The sequence below is a fragment of the Macaca thibetana genome, chromosome 11 (genome assembly GCF_024542745.1).
Source record: "Macaca thibetana thibetana isolate TM-01 chromosome 11, ASM2454274v1, whole genome shotgun sequence".
In the NCBI taxonomy this organism is placed as follows: Eukaryota; Metazoa; Chordata; class Mammalia; order Primates; family Cercopithecidae; genus Macaca; species Macaca thibetana.
The window spans coordinates 116,436,959-116,455,073 of NC_065588.1; the positions used below are offsets into that span (position 1 = coordinate 116,436,959).

Below are 18,115 nucleotides of genomic sequence, written 5' to 3' on the forward strand. Positions count from 1 at the left end.
CAGGCGTGGTGGCTCACGCCTGTAATCCCAGCACTTTGGGAGGCCGAGGCAGGTGGATCATGAGGTTAAGAGATCGAGACCATCCTGGCCAACATGGTGAAACCCCGTCTCTACTAAAAATACAAAAAAATTAGCTGGGTGTGGTGGTGGTGCGTGCCTGTAGTCCCAGCTACTCAGGAGGCTGAGGCAGGAGGAGTGCTTGAACCCGGGAGGTGGAGGTTGCAGTGAGCCAAGATTGTGCCACTGCACTCCAGCCTGGTGACAGAGCAAGACTCCATCTCAAAAAAATAAAAATAAAAATAAAAAAGCTGGCCGGGCGCGGTGGCTCACGCCTGTAATCCCAGCACTTTGGGAGGCCGAGGCGGGCGGATCACAAGGTCAGGAGATCGAGACCACGGTGAAACCCCGTCTCTACTAAAAATACAAAAAATTAGCCGGGCGCGGTTGTGGGCGCCTGTAGTCCCAGCTACTCGGGAGGCTGAGGCAGGAGAATGGCGTGAACCCGGGAGGCGGAGCTTGCAGTGAGCCGAGATCGCGCCACTGCACTCCAGCCTGGGCGACAGAGCGAGACTCCGTCTCAAAAAAAAAAATAAAAAATAAAAATAAAAAAAATAAAAATAAAAAAGCTTATCTACTACTAGATCACAGCTCTACTCCCAGCAGAGAAATCCTGTATCTGCCTGTAATCCCAGCACTTTGGGAGGCTGAGGCGGGCAGATCACTTGACACCAGGAACCTGGAGTTCGAGAGCAGCCTGGCCAATATGGTGAAATCCCATCGCTACTAAAAATACAAAAAAATTAGCCAGGCGTGGTGGTGCGCACCAGTAATCCCACCTACATAGGAGGCTGAGGCACGAGGATTGCTTGAACCTGGGAGGCAGAGGTTGCAGTAAGCTGAGATGGCACCACTACACTCCATCCTAGATGACAGAGCAAGACTTCTCAAAAAAAAAAGAAAGAAATCCTGTACCTGAGAGGACACTCATCTTCTGGGCTATAACAGTTAGTTTTCCTTCTGAGCCTGAGAGGAGAGACAGCAAAGATTCACATTCACATATGCCACAGCTCCCAAGAGAGTGAACAATGCAGTCACGTGTGTGATGCCACAATATGGTTTGTGATTCCAGAAGTAGCCTTTGTGTTGTGAAGCTGGGTTTAAAACAACATTTACTAGCCTTTTGCTTTCTGACTCAAGAAGGAATGTTCCTACAGAAAACTTGTGAAACAGAAAAAATATAAAGAAAAACATTTAAAAGGCAATCATGTTTCCACTACTCAAAGACATTTCTTTTCTGGTGTATTTCCTTTAGTCTTTTCTGCTATGCCTATAAAAATGTGCATCTTAAAAACAAAAAACCTGAGATCACCCCATCCACACCACCCGTGCAGGGTTTTGTTCATTCACACACATTCACATTCCAGTGTGATGTCCTCCTGGCCACACAGCCTCGCCACAAGCAGACTTGGAGCATCAAGTCCCCTTCAGATCCCAGTTGAAGGAAATACCAGGGACCATGCCTCAACCACCCCCATGGCCAAGAAGGCTTGCTCACCTCCGAGGATAGCAAATAGGTGCTTGGTCACAGATTCCATGGCCGAAGAGTCACTGCATTGGCGTGCCAGGTTCCGCAGTGCCAGCAAAGCTTCATCCATCAGGCGGGGACTGTTGGATTTCAGGTGACCTGGACACACAAAGCCACTGCTCAGAAGCAGCCAACAACTGAGCATCCAGACTTTCGTCTTTGTCTTTTCCATGCTGCCATCTCTTCAGTACTAGCTGTATGCTTTCATTCAAATAATCTCAAGAAAGAAACTGCCAGTGCCAATGTAGTTTAGGTCAGGGCCTTATTACTACCTTGAGCTGTCCCCTACCCCACTACAACAATTAGGACAAGTACAACCAAAACCCAAGGTGCCACTTATGGGCTGAAGAGGGGCTGGGATACTCACCAGCCAGTCCTTTCACGATGTCCATGGCATACTGGCTGAGGTCAAGCGTCACTGATGCCAGCAGACTAGAAATAGCTGAGGGGGACAGAAAGCACTGACCATGTCAATCTCAGCAATAAATTCAACAGATAATTTTTTTCCCCTACTGCCCAGCAAATGCCACTTGGCCTGCTGTCCGGCCACACGGAACCATGCCCACCCTTCATCTCTACAGGCTACATGAGTAGTCCCAAAGCTCTGCTGAAAAGCTGTACACCTCCCCATCCCAATCAGCAAAAATTGCCTTTCCAACATCCCACCAACACATTTTACTAAGATACACAGGGACAGAGACTCAACACTCAGATCTCATGATTTCAAGTGCCACCTACATACTAAGTCCAGAATGTCTAGAGAGGAGGTTGTTAACCTGAACGGTCTCCAGAAAGTTCTTTTGGGGAGGTGGAGGGGTAAGAGGATATTTTGTTTTCTTCCACTCAACTCTGAAGGTGAACATTTGATATTTTCTGGGAATCAAAACAACGGCTAGCACCTACATAAAGCTATGAACTGATCCAGTGGGTTCTTGAACCCCTAAAATTATATGCAGTATTCTTAGTGGATATATTTTTGTGCATTCTTCTAAAAAGACAGCCCATGACTTTCCTTTCCTTCCCTTTTTTTTTTTGGACAGGGTCTGGCTCTGTCGCCCAGGCTGGAGTGTAATGGAGTGATCTTGCCTCACTGGAACCTCCACCTTCTGGTTTCAAGTGATTCCCCTGCCTCAGTCTCCCGAGTAGCTGGGACTACAGGCACATGCCACCATGTCTGATTTTTTTGTGTGTTTTTATTAGAGACGGGGTTTAACCAAGTTGGTCAGGCTGGTTTCAAATTCCTGACCTCAGGTAATCCACCTGCCTCAGCCTCCCAAACTGCTGGGATTACAGGCATGAGCCACCGTGCCTGGCCTCTCTTTTGTTTTTTGAGATGGGGTCTCACTATGTCACCCACGCTGGATGGAGTGCAGTGTTGCCATCTTGGCTCACTGCAACTTCCGCTTCCTGGGCTCAAGCTATCCTCCCACATCAGCCTCCCGAGTTGAGCTCCTGGGCTCAAGTGATCTGCCCACCACCACCTCCCAAAGTGCTGGGATTACAGGTGTGAGCCAATGCGTCTGGCTGACTTCCAACATAATCTCAAAAGGGTCCCCAATCTCTCTCCCAAGGTCCCAACCAGGTAAACAGTGAATACATCCCCCTTCCCTCGCCCCTACCACACACACTTCTTGTTGCCAAATATCGAGAACAGAGATATAGGCAACTCGTCTCCCTCCCACCATCCTGGTTGACAGCAACCTACTTTCAATAACATTCTCTGGACTCCTCAGTAAGGACTTCTGTATGGTGGGCAGTATCAGATCCTTAAATTCTGAGTGGGACAGGTATCGGAGCAGAGGAGCACAGCTATCCTACAAAGAAAAAGGAATAAGGCACCTAGCCCTCATGGGAATGGACCAAGAAGGAAAAAGAGTTCAGCATCCCAGAATTGAAAATGGGATCAGTTGTCCAGGTGAGTAACGGCCACCTCTCGCTCACCAACAGGTACTTCGGAGGCTTGACTTTGCTCATCAGGATGTTCTTCATGTAAAAGTCCAGTAGGGCGCTCTAGAGAACACAAAGCTCTGGTTAGATCCTGACATTCTCAAATGTCTCATCGCTGGCCTAAGGGGTCCCTCTTGCTAGAATGCCTCCAAAAAATACAAATCAATGCCCCAAATTTCAGTGTTAAGCACAGACGTCCCACTGATCATGCAACCCCACTTAATACCCTTCCACAGCTTTCCATGGCCCTCTGGGATAAAGTCCAAAGTCCTTGGTATGGCTTATAAGGCCCTGCCCACCACTCAGCTGGCTGTGTCACTCTAACCCATTCCCACCACTCCAACTCCTCTCGCCTCCTCTCTGTTCCTGCCCACAGGCTTTCTCTGCCCAAAATGCTCTGCCTCACCTCTTGACCTTGCTAATTCCTCTTCACTCTCAAAGTTCCTTCTTTACAGAGATGTGTTCTCTGACCCACAGCCTAAATCAGGTCCTTCCGTTGTGGAGTCTCACAGCTTCTCACACTTTCCCTTTGTAGCACATACTAGTTATAATTAACTAGACTATCTGTTTAATGTCAGTTTCTCAGACTCAGTTCCATGGGGGCAGGGGTCACAGCTCCCTTACTCGCTGGTGTACCCCCAACACCGGGCACAGCGCCTAGAACATGGCAGCCACTCAACTGGGATAAGTAAGTGACTGCATGAACAAGCAAACTATCACCCAAGCCAGAAACAGAAGGGAAACTTTCCAACTCCTAAAAGTTCATGTATCATGGCAAAAGGCCAGAGTCTTACATGAGAAAATCAACAAGTTTCAGATGAGGTCAACAGCTAGGGTCACCAGGGCAAAGCAGGTTCCCATTCCTTCCCTCCAGCGAACTCCCAACATTCCCAGCGTAGCAAACCCACAGTCACTCTGCCTTGGCACTTGCCTTGTGCCGACTGACCACGTCCATCTCCTTGTGGCTCGTGCAGAACTGCACCAGCAGCCCCAGCATGCCGGCATAGTTCTGGTTGGGCTCTAGGCTGAGAATGGCTGACAAGTACTGTTCCACCAGCCCGGGGTTCTAAAGAGGAAAGTGCCAGGCAGGTGTATAAGATGGCAGTGGGGGAGTGGCATGGAAGAAGCAATGCCCGCCAGCCCCTGCAGTCCTGTCACCTCTTTCCACAGCTTCGTGAGTTTCTTCACAGCACCATCCACGGCGTGCTTGTGGGAGCCACCCAGCACCTCCAGCAAGAGCAGGCACTGCACTTCCACCTGCCAGGACCAGGAAAGACTCAGGTCAAGATGGGACACGAGATTGAGGGTCCCATGGCCCTCAAAGCCTGCAAAGACCTCCATCAGCCCCTCCAAATCCTGACTTCATCTCCACTCAGCTTCTCCCACTCAACTCCAGCCAGATCCTCCTCCCTCCACCTCACACATTTAGTTCTGTCCTTTAACGACACTGTTCCCGCTAGGGTTCATTTAATAAGTATTTGGTGATCACCTATTATGAGTCAGACAATGAAGGCACAAGGGGAGTAAGACAGATATGGTCCCTGCTTTTTTTTTTTTTTAAGACAGAGTCTCGCTATGTCACCAGGGTGGAGTGCAGTGGCACAATTTCAGCTCACTACAACCTCCACCTCCCGGGTTCAAGTGATTCTCCTGCCTCAGTCTCCCAAGTAGCTGTGACTACAGATGCGTGCCACCACGCTCAGTTAATTTTTGTATTTTTAGTAGAGACAAGGTTTCACCACGTTGGCCATGAGAGTCTCGATCTCTTGACCTCGTGATCTGCCCGCCTCGGCCTCCCAAAGTGCTGCGATTACAGGCGTGAGCCCAGCCAGTTCCTGCTTTCATGTACCTTAGAATTCAGAGGAAAAGAAATGATATTAAACAAATAAATACACAAATGAATATACAATTTCAGTGAGGTTTAAGTGCCATCCAGGAAAAGAATAAGGGTCCTGTCTCATTTACTTCGTATCTGCCTTGACCTGTCCTTCATTAATTCCACAAATACTTACTGACCACTGACTACATGGCAGGCTCTATGCTGAGCACTGTGAATACAGAAGTGCAGCTTGATATGGCGATTCGAACTGCATGGAGTTCACACCGTCCAACCCAGATTGACATACATAATAGGTCCTCGACTAAAAAAATCTCAGAGGCTGCCGGACCTAGTGGCTCACACCTGTAATCCCAGCACTTTGGGAGGTCAAGGCAGGCGGATCACCTGAGGTCGGGAGTTCGATACCACCCTGACCAACATGGAGAAACCCCGTCTCTACTAAAAACACAAAATTAGCCAGGCGTGGTGGCGCATGCCTGTAATCCCACCTACTCGGGAGGCTAAGGCAGGAGAATCGCTTGAACCCAGGAGGCGGAGGTTGCGGTCAGCTGAGATCACACCATTGCACTCCAGCCTGGGCAACAAGAGCGAAATTCCACCTCAAAAAAAAAAAAAAAAAAAAAAAAGGCCAGGTGCAATGGTTCATGCCTGTAATCCCAACACTTTGGGAGGCTGTGGTGGGCGGATCACAAGGTCAAGAGATCGAGACCATCCTGGCCAACATGGTGAAACCCCATTGCTACTAAAAATACAAAAATTAGCTGGGCGTGGTGGTGGGCACCTACAGTCCCAGCTACTCAGGAGGCTGAGGCAGGAGAATGGCGTGAACCCAGGAGGTGGAGTTTGCAGTGAGCCGAGATTGCGCTACTGCACTCCAGCCTGGATGACAGAGCGAGACTCAGTCTCAAAAAAAAAAAAAAGAAAGAAAAGAAAACAGATGGCCGGCGTGGTAGCTCATGCCTGTAATCCCAGCACTTTGGGAGGCCGAGACAGGCGGATCACGAGGTCAGGAGATCGAGACCATCCTGGCTAACACGGTCTCTACTAAAAATACAAAAAATTATCCGGGCAAGGTGGCAGGCGCCTGTAGTCCCAGCTACTCAGGAGGCTGAGGCAGGAGAATGGCGTGAACCCGGGAGGCGGAGCTTGCAGGGAGCCAAGATCGCGCCACTGCACTCCAGCCTGGGCGACAGAGCAAGACTCCGTCTCAAAAAAAAAAAAAGAAAACAGATACGGTTGTGAAAGCAATGCTAATAAATTCCATCTGCATATATACAAAATGGCATATGTACAAGGTTATTCATTGCAGCACTGTTAGTTAACAATAAAAAAACGGGCCGGGCGCGGTGGCTCACGCCTGTAATCCCAGCACTTTGGGAGGCCGAGGTGGGTGGATCACGAGGTCAGGAGATCAAGACCATCCTGGCTAATACGGCGAAACCCCGTCTCTACTAAATATACAAAAAATTAGCCGGACGTGGTGGCGGGCGCCTGTAGTCCCAGCTACTCGGGAGGCTGAGGCAGGAGAATGGCGTGAACCCGGGAGGTGGAGCTTGCAGTGAGCCGAGATCGTGCCACTGCACTCCAGCTTGGGCGACAGAGCGAGGCTACGTCTTAAAAAAAAAAAAAAGGGCCGGGCGCGGTGGCTCAAGCCTGTAATCCCAGCACTTTGGGAGGCCGAGACGGGCGGATCACGAGGTCAGGAGATCGAGACCATCCTGGCTAACATGGTGAAACCCCGTCTCTACTAAAAAATAACAAAAAAAAAAAAAAAAAAAAAAAAAAAAACTAGCCGGGCGATGTGGCGGACGCCTGTAGTCCCAGCTACTCGGGAGGCTGAGGCAGGAGAATGGCGTGAACCCGGGAGGCGGAGCTTGCAGTGAGCGGAGATCCGGCCACTGCACTCCAGCCTGGGCGACAGAGCAAGACTCCATCTCAAAAAAAAAAAAAAAAATGAAACCAATGCTGATAAATTCTGTTTGCATATATACAAAATGGCATATGTACAAGGTAATTCATTGCAGCACTGTTAGTAACGATAAAAAACCATAAACAACAGAAGATTCCCTATATACAGTGTGGTATAGAAAGGATTACTGGCTGGGCATGGTGGCTCACGCCTATAAACCCAGCACTTCGGAAGACCAAAGCAGGTGGTTCCCTTGAGCCCAGGAGTTCAAGACCAACCTGGGCAACGAAAGAAAACCCCATCTCTAAAAAAACACAAAAATTAGCCAGGCATACACCAGCATGCCTGTAGCCCCAGCTACTCAGGAGGCTGCAATAGAAGGATCACTTGATCCCAGGAGGTCAAGGCTGCAGTGAGCCGAGATCATGCCACTGTGCTCCAGCCTGGGTGACAGAGCAAGATCTTTGTCTCAAAAAAAAAAAAAAAAAAAAAAAAAAAAAAAAAAAAAATCTGCAGAATCATGGTATGTAAAAAAAATTTTTAACATATTTTTTTAAAAGTAGACTAGGCACAATGGCATATACCTATAATCCCTGCACTTTGGGAGGCTGAGACAGACAGATCACCTGAGGTCGGGAGTTTGAGACTAGCCTGGCCAACATGGCGAAACCCAACCTCTACTAAAAATACAAAAATTAGCCAGGTGTGGTGGCATACACATATAGTCCCAGTTATACTCAAGAGGCTGAGGGTGGAGAATTGCTTGAACCCAGGAGGCAGAGGTTGCAGTGAGCCGAGATTGCGACATTACATTCCAACCTGAGTGACAGAATCAGACTCAGTTTCTCCAAAAAACCACTCAGTGGAGATAAGCCAATGAGCTTACCCCTCTCACAAGGAGGCTTTTGGTAACAATGACACCCATGCCCTGAAGGGGATCCAAGAGAGTCCGAGCTCACAATAATACATAATCCTTGACCCTCAAGGTTTCAGCATTCTAATCCATCATCCATCAATTATACTGATAGCCACTCTATGCTTGTCCCCAGAGCTGTGCTGGTTAAGCTACTGGGGTTGCCGCCCTCTATCTAACTAGCAGGTTGCTTCATGGAGAGGTACTTGTGTTTCCTAAGGCTGGTCATCACTGGCACCCACCTGCATGAGACTCTCCAGTTTCCACAGCCATCTCAACCCTCAACTAAACCTGGCCTTATACAACAACTCTTCAAGGCGGACAGGGTGGGTAGTATTTTCTTTCCCACTTTGCAAATGAGGAAATGGGCTCAGAAGTTAAGTGACTCAGCCAAGTCTCATGGATAAGAATCAGATCCAAGGCCAGGCAAAGTGGCTCACACCTGTAATCCCAACACTTTGGGAGGCCAAGGCAGGCGGATCATCTGAGGTCAGGACTTCAAGGCCAGCCTGGCCACCATGGAAAAACCCTGTCTCCACTAAAAATACAAAAAAATTAGCCAGGCAGGGTGGCAGGCTTCTGTAATCCCAGCTACTCGGGAGGCTGAGGCAGGAGAATCGCTTGAACCCAGGAGGTGGAGCTTGCAGTGAGCCAACACCACACTACTGCACTCCAGCCTGGGCAAGAGAACAAGACTCCGTCTCAAAAAAAAAATAAAAAAAAACTCCTCATGACCTACACTAAGCCTATCCAGGTATCCAGGCACATGTCTGCTCTGCTCACCTCCCAACCTGCTGAGCAGACATGTGGAAAGAAAAAGAAGAGAATGTGGAAGAAGCAGGTAGAGAATGGAAGGAGGGAATGTAAGAACCAAAACCAAGACAAGAAATCCATTCCATTCACCAGTTCAACACTGAAATCAAACACAGGGAATGGAATGATTAGCCAGAAAAAAACCAAGAGGATTTATATTATGATATTTTCTTTTTTTTTCTTTTTTTTTTTTTTTGAGACGGAGTCTGGCTCTGTTGCCCAGGCTGGACTGCAATGGCCGAATCTCAGCTCACTGCAAGCTCCGCCTCCCGGGTTCACGCCATTCTCCTGCCTCAGCCTCCCGAGTAGCTGGGACTACAGGTGCCCGCCACCTCGCCCGGCTAATTTTTTTTGTATTTTAGTAGAGACGGGGTTTTACCGTGTTAGCCAGGATGGTCTCGATCTCCTGACCTTGTGATCCGCCCGTCTCGGCCTCCCAAAGTGCTGGGATTACAGGCTTGAGCCACCGCGCCCGGCCTATACTATGATATTTTCTAGTCTAGTTGCTTTTTGACTGTCTTCCCAACTCTGGCCTGTCACGGCTTCCACACATGCCATGAAATCAAGGGCCTCGTTTCTGTTGTCCATCACTGCAATTCCAGTGCCTAGCACCACGCCTGACAGAGAAGCTCCAAAATGTCTAATACACCAAGGAATGTGATTATGAAGCACTCATGGCCATCCACCAAAGCCACACGACTCGGAACAACTCAGTGTCTGGTCACCCAGCACCCAGAAAAGCACCTGGCACCAAGGAGGTGCTGAAACACGCCCTAACTCCTGGCAGAAAGCTGATCCTTGCTACTTCAGAGACGCAGGGAACCTACCAGTTTGTTCCAGATGTCTCCTTGTCGCTTGGCTCTCGACGGAAAGACAATGCGCACCAGGAGGCAGGTCCAGGTCAAGGCCAGCAAGGCGGCAGAGCCACTGCTCTTACTGCAGAGCAGAGTAGAGGGTGAGTTCAGAGCAGCAGCCTCCACCTTGAGGACAAACACTGTCCCTAAGGCCCCGCCTGGTAATGCAGGACCCTCCCTTGACCTCATGGAACAGAACTGGAACCAGTTCCCCACAAACCATCTGTGGCAATTCAGAACAAGGAGTCCAGGTTTCAGTGGCCAGACTCCCATCTCTTGGCACTGACAACTATATAAAACAAACAGATGGCTTCTACCATTAGGGGCCTGGTGGGCAACTGGTTCCCCTCAAAATGGCCTTGCTTCCACTGTTTCCCAACCCTGCTCCTCCGGAAAGTGGTTTTCTCCACTAGGCTTGCCATCCTGGCTCCTCCCTCTGGGGCACGGTCAACTGCATCAGCTTCTCCTGAGCAGGACTCTACCAATTCTCAAGGGGCCACAACTTTTACCTCTTACCTGGGAACACCTGCTTTGGAGCCTATACCACAAGACTGCAGAGAGTGTAGAAGGTTCTTAGCAGTGGCTTCTGGCTGGGCCTCGGCCAACTGCTGGATGGCTGCCTGCAAGGCCCTGCGGGAGGCTGCATCTCTAGGGGGAGAGGCAAAGGGAAAGGTGAACATGCAGACCCCAGGCAGAGGCAGGGGCAAGGCTGCTCAGGCCATGCACTGGTCTTTCTCAGGAGAAAGTGATCACACCATATTCCAGTGGATCACAGAGGAGGGATTAGGAAATAACTAGATAAACTCACCTCCTCCTAGAGTTCTAAAAGTATCTCATAAGCGCATATAAGCCATGGAGTGTGTAAGGGCAGCACCTACATTTATGGAGCAGTTATAAGGGTCTCAAGGTAGGCCAGGCGATTTAACACACATGACTAATGGCAGCATACACACACTGACCACTATGGCACAGCAGGCAACTGTTCCAAGCACCTCACGCTTACTACCAACCACCCATGAGATAGAGAATGGCATCATCCCCATTCTGCAGACAAGGAAACTGAGGCACAGAGAGGTTAAGTAACTTGCCCAGGATCTAACAGCTAGGACGTGATATAGCCCAGATTTGGCACCAGGCCGTCTGGCTCTAACCTGGGCTCTAACCACTATCCTAAATCCCCTCTGTTTGGCTGGGACTCACCTATATCGATGCAGAGTCAAGCAGAACAATTTACAGAGCCCCTTCACTGCTCCCTCTGGCAGATCTGAAACCAAAGATTACACAGAGATTAGTCAATAAAAATGACTTGATAAGCTGCTGGAGTCAGGTATCCTGCCAGACACGATCTCAGCCCACTGGGCACTCCCCATATATTTAAGACTTTCCTCCCCAAGAGGAAAAAGCAACAACAAAACAGGACTCTAGGAAAATGCCTGGCACAGAAAAGCTTTGGGTAGACATTTGCTAAATGAATGAAACTAAGAAAATACAAGTGGCCTTGAAACCTCACATGCCATCAAGTGGAGGTTCAGGAGTGCTGGAATGATTCTACTTGAACTGGGTGCTGGTTATACTGGTGTTTAATATGTGATGAATCAGTGAGCTGTTTGATTAGGAGGTGTACCTTTCTTTACACACATTCTAATAAACAGTTTTAAAAACAGTACAACATTGAAGTACTATGAGGGACCAGAAGAGGGAAGAACACCTATAACTGGAGAGTTTCTGAAAGTCTGAAGGACACATAAGCTTGGTCTGACAGATTAGGAGGCTGTGGAAAAATGGAAAGAGAGGGAGATACATGTGGAGTGCAGGATTAAGAAGGCATAATACCTATTCAGAACACATAAGGAAGAAAAGAGGAGGACTAATAACACCCCAGCTCTTAGTGCTAACAAGATGCCAGACCTTGCTCTAGATAATTTATACACATTAACTCACTTAATCCATATAAGGTAGGCACTATTATCAAGCCCCCCCCCCCCCCCGCCACTTTTATTTTTCAGACAGAGTATCGCTCTACCGCCCCGGCTGGAGTGCAGTGGTGCGATCTTGGCTCACTGCAACCTCGCCTCCCAGGTTCAAGCGATTCTTCTGCCTCAGCCTCCCGAGTAGCTGCGACTACAAGTGCACACCACCACACCCAGTTAATTTTTGTATTTTTAGTAGAGACGGGGTTTCACCATGTTGGCAGTGCTGGTCTCAAACTCCTGATCTCGTGATTCACCCGCCTCAGCCTCCCAAAGTGCTAGTATTACAGGTGAGCCACGACGCGTGGATCAAGCCCATTTTTAAATGAAGAAACCAAGTAACGGGAAACCAAGCCAGCCAGTCAGAGTGAAATAGATACACCCTAACTCTGGAGTGAAACAGATACACTAACTCTGGGTAGAAAGAGTTCAACTCTTGGTTGAACAAGAGTGTTTAATATGGCTGGGCACAGTGGCTCACACCTGCAATCCCAGCACTTTGGGAGGCCAAGGTGGGAGGATAACTTGAGGCCAGGAGTTTGAGACCAGCCTGGCCAACACGGCGAAACCCAGTTTCTCCTAAAAATACAAAAATTACCTGGGCATGGTGGCACATGCCTGTAATCCCAGTTACTCAAGAGACTGAAGGAGAATCGCTTGAACCCAGGAGGTGGAGGCTGCAGTGAGCAGAGATGGCGCCACTGCACTCCAGGCCGGGAGACAGAGCGAGCCCCATCTCAAAAAAAAAAAAAGAGTGCTCAATAATGTTGGAAAGTTAACCTGTGACAAGTACTGCATGCCACAGTGAAGCATGCAAACAAAAGGGAGAAGCTTCTGAGGAGGAGGAAATTTAACCTGCAGTGTAAGACAGACTTATGCTGGGTGTAGGAGGAACCTGAGAGCAGGAGGTCCATACCATTCCTCACACTTCAGGCACCTGAATGATGGAAAGGAAATGAATGAGGTACAGGGACGCAGTTTCCCCAGGGCTCTGACCACTGCATTGGTCCATGTGATTTGGGGCTATTTCACTAACTGGGGAAAAGAATGACTGGGGCCAGAAACAGGCTGTGGCTAAGACAATGACAATAACAACAGCTAATGTACACTGTGAGCTTACCATAGCCAGACAATGCGTTACATTTACTCCTACCTATCAGGGAAGTACTACTGCTATCTCCACGTTTAAAGCAAAAAACCAGGCTCAGAGAGGTGAAGTAACTTGAAGCAGGTCACAGAACCTGTAACTGGCACAGCCTGTCTGAGCCCTTCATCACTGACTGCTGCACTAGAGGCCTGTGACCGGAAAGATTGGTATCACATGGCTGTCTTTTCTAACTAGGGAGCTCTGCTGGGAAAGTGACCAGAAAAACCTTTGAGGATTCCATAAAACTCATGCATTGAAGCATTAACACACAAGAGAATCTCTGAGACGCTCACAAACAGCAAGTTTACAAGCCTGGGTATCTTACTAGGCATAAGTAGGTCAGAAGCAGCAAATGAGAAGCTGGGTGAAGTGGTACAAATAGGAAGTAACGGTGGACAGAAAGGGAGGCCCAATTTATATGACCATGATTTTCTTTCTCTTTTTTTCGAAACACAGTTTCGCTCTTGTCGCCCAGGCTGGAGTGCAATGGCGCAATCTCAGCTCACTGCAACCTCCGCCTCCCGGGTTCAAGCAGTTCTCCTGCCTCAGCCTCCCTAAGTAACTGGGATTACAGGTGTCCACCACCACGCCCAGCTAATTTTTTGGTATTTTTAGTTGAGATGGGGTTTCACCATGTTGGCCAGGCTGGTCTTAAATTCCTGACCTCAGGTGATCCATCCTCCTTGGCCTCCTGAAGTGCTGGGATTATAGGTGTGAGCTACCGAGCCCAGCCATGGCCATGATTTTCAAACTTTAGTCAACATAGGAATCACTTAAAGGACTTGTTAAAACACAGATACTGGGTTCTGTGCTCAACCTTTTATTTATTTATTTATTTATTTATTTAGACACAGGGTCTTGCTCTGTCACCCAGGCTGGAAAGCAGTGGCACAATCATGGACCACTACAGCCTCAACCTCCCGGGCTCAAGCGATCCTCCTACCTCTCAACCTTCCAAGTAGCTGGCATTACAGCACCTCCAGGATTTCTGATTTGAGTTGCTCCATTGGAGCTGAGAATTTTTATTTCTAACAAGTTCCGAGATGATGCTGATGTTGCCTGTCCAGGAACCACACTTTGAGAGCCAATGCTATACAGTAAAAACAAACACACCAAAAGAAATGAAAAAAAAAAAAAAACCTAGAATTTATTGAGTGAAGGTAAAATGGTCTTACTCTAATAAGTCATAGAGCTATCCCTTGGTTATGGTGCAGATCAGGATAATTAGATATATTCAGCATTCCCCAAAATGAGTTCCCCGGACCCTGAACAGATTTTCAGCAAAATAGAGGTTCAAAGAAAACACTGGATTCAAGGAAGCTTAATAAAATGAAAACATGCTGCTGTGAATATTCCAAGAGGGCATCAAAAACATGACCTCTAGGCTGGGTGCAGTGCCTCACGCCTGTAATCCCAGCACTTTTGGAGGCCGAGGCGGGCGGATCACCTGAGGTCAGGAGTTCGAGACCAGCCTGGCCAACATGGTGAAATCCCATCTCTACTAAAAATACAAATATTAGCTGGCCATGGTGGCATGTGCCTGTAATCCCAACTACTCAGGAGGCTGAGGCAGGAGAATCACTTGAACCCAGGAGGCGGAGGTTGCAGTGAGCCGAAGTTGTGCCACAGCACTCCAGGCTGGGTGACAGAGCAAGACTCTGTCTCACAAAAAAACAAAAAAAACAAAAAACCTCTCCCAACTTATTTGATCTTGGAATCCTTTATTTATTGGACAATCACCTACTACCATGTTGCTGAATTCCATGGAACACAGATTGGGAAAAATGATATCCCAAGTCATAAACGAAATATTTTTGGTCGGGGGCGGTGGCTCACACCTGTAATCCCAGCACTTTGGGAGGCCGGGGTGGGCAGATCACGAGGTCAGGAGATCAAGACCATCCTGGCTAACACAGTGAAACCCCATCTCTACTAAAAACACAAAAAATTAGCAGGCACCTGTAGTCCCAACTACTCAGGAGGCTGAGGCAGAATGGCGTGAACCTGGGAGGCAGAGCTTGCAGTGAGCTGAGATCGCGCCACTGCACCCAAGCCTGGGCGACAGAGTGAGACTCCAACTCAAAAAAAAAAAAAAAATTGTTATACTCAGTATACTACCTGAGAAAGATTTTAGCTATCTTTTTAAAATATTTCCAATGAAAATGGTTAAAAGTGTAAATAGCTTTCACACCTGAATAGATAAACTCTCCACTAACCCAAAAGTTTTAACTGTTTCAATTCACGTTATAGCAAGGAAATAAAGTAAAGGCAGAAGTTGTGCAGGAAGAGGGGAAGAAGACCATGGTTCTTTTTTTTGAGACGGAGTCTTGCTCTGTCACCCAGGCTGGAGTGCAGTAGCACAATCTCAGCTCACTGCAACCTCCATTGCCTCCCAGGTTCGAGCAATTCTCCTGCCTCAGCCTCCTGAGTAGCTGGGATTACAGATGCGTGCCACCATGCCCAGCTAATTTTTGTGTTCTTAGTAGAGACGGGGTTTCACCATGTTGGTCAGGCTGGTCTCGAACTCCTGGCTTCATGATCCACCCGCCTCAGTTCCCAAAGTGTTGGGATTACAGGCGTGAGCCACTGCACCTGGGCTTTTTTTTTTTTTTTTTGAGACAGAGTCTCACTCTGTTGCCCAGGCTGGAGTGCGGTGGCACAACCTCGGCTCACTGCCACCTCCACCTCCTGGGTTCAAGCAATTCTCCTGCCTCAGCCTCCCGAGTAGCTGGGATTACAGGTGCACACCACCACACCTGGCTAATTTTTGTATTTTTTTTTTTAAGTAGAGACGGGGTTTCACCATGTTGGCCAGGCTGGTCTCGAACCCCTGACATTGTGATCTGCCCACCTCAGCCTCCCAAAGTGCTAGGATTACAGGCGTGAGCCACCGTGCCTAGCCAAGGCCATGGTTCTAAAGAAACAATTTCAGTTGGGCCCAGTGGCTCATGCCTGAAATCCCAGCATCTTGAGAGGCCGAGGCAGGGGGATCACTTGAGGTCAGAAGTTCAGGACCAGCCTGGCCAACATGGTGAAACCCTATCTCTATTAAAAATACGAAAATTAGCTGGGTGTGATGGTACACACCTGTAATCCCAGCTACTGGGGAGGGTGAAGCATGAGAATCACCTGAACCAGCAAGGTGGAGGTTGTAGTGGGCCGAGAGCATGCCACTGCACTCCAGCCTGGGCAACATCATAAGACTCTGTCTCGAAAAGAAGAAGAAAAGAAAAAAAAAAAACACGCAATTTATTTTTTATATGGAACACTGTCATTCAAGACCAGCCTGGCCAACATAGTGAAATCCCATCTCTACTAAAAATACAAAAATTAGCGAGGTGTGGTGGTGGGCACCTGTAATCCCAGCTACTTGGGAGGCTGAGGGCAGGAGAATCGCTTGAACCCAGGAGGTGGAGGTTGCAGTGAGCTGAGATCATGTCATTGCACTTCAGCCAGGGCGACAGTGTGAGATTCTCTCAAAAAAAAAAGAAAAAAAAGGCCGGGCCCGGTGGCTCAAGCCTGTAATCCCAGCACTTTGGGAGGCCGAGACGGGCGGATCACGAGGTCAGGAGATCAAGACCATCCTGGCGAACACGGTGAAACCCCGTCTTTACTAAAAAAATACAAAAAACAGCCGGGCGTGGTGGCTCACGCCTGTAATCCCAGCACTTTGGGAGGCTGAGGCGGGCGGATCACAAGGTCAGGAGATCGAGACCTTCCTGGCTAACACGGTGAAACCTCGTCTCTACTAAAAATACAAAAAATTAGCCGGGTGTGGTGGCAGGCACCTGTGGTCCCAGCTACTCAGGAGGCTGAGGCAGGAGAATGGCATGGGCCCAGGAGGCAGAGCTTGCAGTGAGCCAAGATCGCGCCACTGCACTCCAGCCTGGGCGACAGAGCGAGACTCCGTCTCAAAAAAAAAAAAAAAAAAAAAAAAAAAAAAAAAAAAACTAGCCGGGCAAGGTGGCGGGCGCCTGTAATCCCAGCTACTCGGGAGGCTGAGGCAGGAGAATGGCGTAAACCCGGAAGGCGGAGCTTGCAGTGACCTGAGATCCGGTCCCTGCACTCCAGCCTGGGCGACAGAGCGAGACTCCATCTTAAAAAAAAAAAAATAAAAAGAAAAAAAAGAATATTGTCCAGGGTACATGGATGACAAATAAATACCTTTTCCAGCAACACACTTCCCAAGTTCACTGAGGATTTCTCTCCGTTCCTTTACACTGGCTGTTGTCACCTTCCCTGCAAAACGCTTTAGTGTCTCAGAAACCTGTGAAGGCCAAGCGACAGAGAAAATTTCACCAGTCAGACTATAAAACAATGTTTGTGTTGAGGGGTGGGTGTAGAATTCGGGGATCTCTCTAATCTGGGGTTTCTCAACCTCCCCACTCAGACATTTTGGGCCGGGTAATTCTTGTTGTGGGGGGCTGTGTTTTTAGCAGCATTCCAGGTCTCTACCCACTCGACATCAGTAGCAGCCCATCTCCCCCACCCACCCCAGTTGTGACACTGTCAAATGTCTCCTGGGAGGCAAAATCACTCCCACTTGAGATGTACTGCTTTAATTCAACTAGTCAACAACTCAATATACCTTACTTAAACTTGGGCAATAAGAGGAAAGGCAAAGACCTCTGAACAGAAAATATCCCTTCAGAACTACCCAAAATCTAGCAAGGGCCTAGTACATGCCAAGCATGTTCCCTTTACGTTATCTCACTTTAACCTCCCCGTAAGGGGAATGTCAGCGTCCTGGCAACTCGCTGGCAGAGGATAAGGACACTGGCTAAAACGTGAAAGGTTAGGAGATTGGATCCCAGCTCTGCCTTTTACTAGCTATGGAAACAGTCAAATAATGTCACTCCCCTGATCTTTAGTTTTTTCATCTACGAGATGCGGACAATAGCAGTTACCTCATATGACTGCTACGGAAATTAAATGAGATTGTGTATAAGGGGCGTCTACTCTCATCCCAAGCATAAAGTTGGCTACTACTACCAATAAGCCTGCAAGGGAGGCATCAGCATCCCCACTTTACAGAGGAAGTCACTGCTCAGAGTGGAGTTGAGAGCCATAGAACCTGCGTTTTTGAAACTAACCTTGAAACCAAACAGGTCTATAAACTGATGCTAACAAATCTTTA

General features: G+C 48.4%; 2 protein-coding genes and 1 long non-coding RNA gene across 15 annotated transcripts in view; 2 read left to right on the plus strand and 1 right to left on the minus strand.

Annotated features, from left to right (window-relative positions):
- The window catches only part of BICDL1 (BICD family like cargo adaptor 1), a 718,679-nt gene that overhangs the window by 435,116 nt on the left and 265,448 nt on the right, over window positions 1-18,115 (plus strand). Inside the window, exon 1 of one of the 12 annotated variants that reach the window (XM_050747947.1) lies at window positions 4,640-4,643. The exons of 10 other annotated variants lie outside the window; for them this stretch is intronic. The gene's annotated coding sequence lies outside the window, so the exon portion shown is untranslated. Of the gene's footprint in view, window positions 1-4,639; window positions 4,644-17,397; window positions 17,402-18,115 lie in introns of those variants that run through there. One more of the 12 variants, XM_050747956.1, reaches the window with a different exon arrangement.
- The window catches only part of GCN1 (GCN1 activator of EIF2AK4), a 68,043-nt gene that overhangs the window by 46,507 nt on the left and 3,421 nt on the right, over window positions 1-18,115 (minus strand). For both annotated transcript variants that reach the window (XM_050747796.1, XM_050747795.1), the window contains exons 2-12: window positions 17,143-17,245; window positions 11,062-11,125; window positions 10,378-10,509; window positions 9,835-9,943; window positions 4,691-4,789; window positions 4,464-4,598; window positions 3,527-3,595; window positions 3,291-3,399; window positions 1,953-2,027; window positions 1,556-1,684; window positions 973-1,023 (exon numbers count right to left, since the gene is read on the minus strand). In XM_050747796.1, coding sequence (XP_050603753.1) covers window positions 973-1,023; window positions 1,556-1,684; window positions 1,953-2,027; window positions 3,291-3,399; window positions 3,527-3,595; window positions 4,464-4,598; window positions 4,691-4,789; window positions 9,835-9,943; window positions 10,378-10,509; window positions 11,062-11,125; window positions 17,143-17,245 — 1,075 coding nt within the window. The remainder of the gene's footprint in view (window positions 1-972; window positions 1,024-1,555; window positions 1,685-1,952; window positions 2,028-3,290; window positions 3,400-3,526; window positions 3,596-4,463; window positions 4,599-4,690; window positions 4,790-9,834; window positions 9,944-10,377; window positions 10,510-11,061; window positions 11,126-17,142; window positions 17,246-18,115) is intronic.
- Window positions 1-18,115, plus strand: part of LOC126930730 (uncharacterized) — a 93,352-nt gene that overhangs the window by 8,880 nt on the left and 66,357 nt on the right. The gene's annotated exons all lie outside the window — the stretch shown is intronic.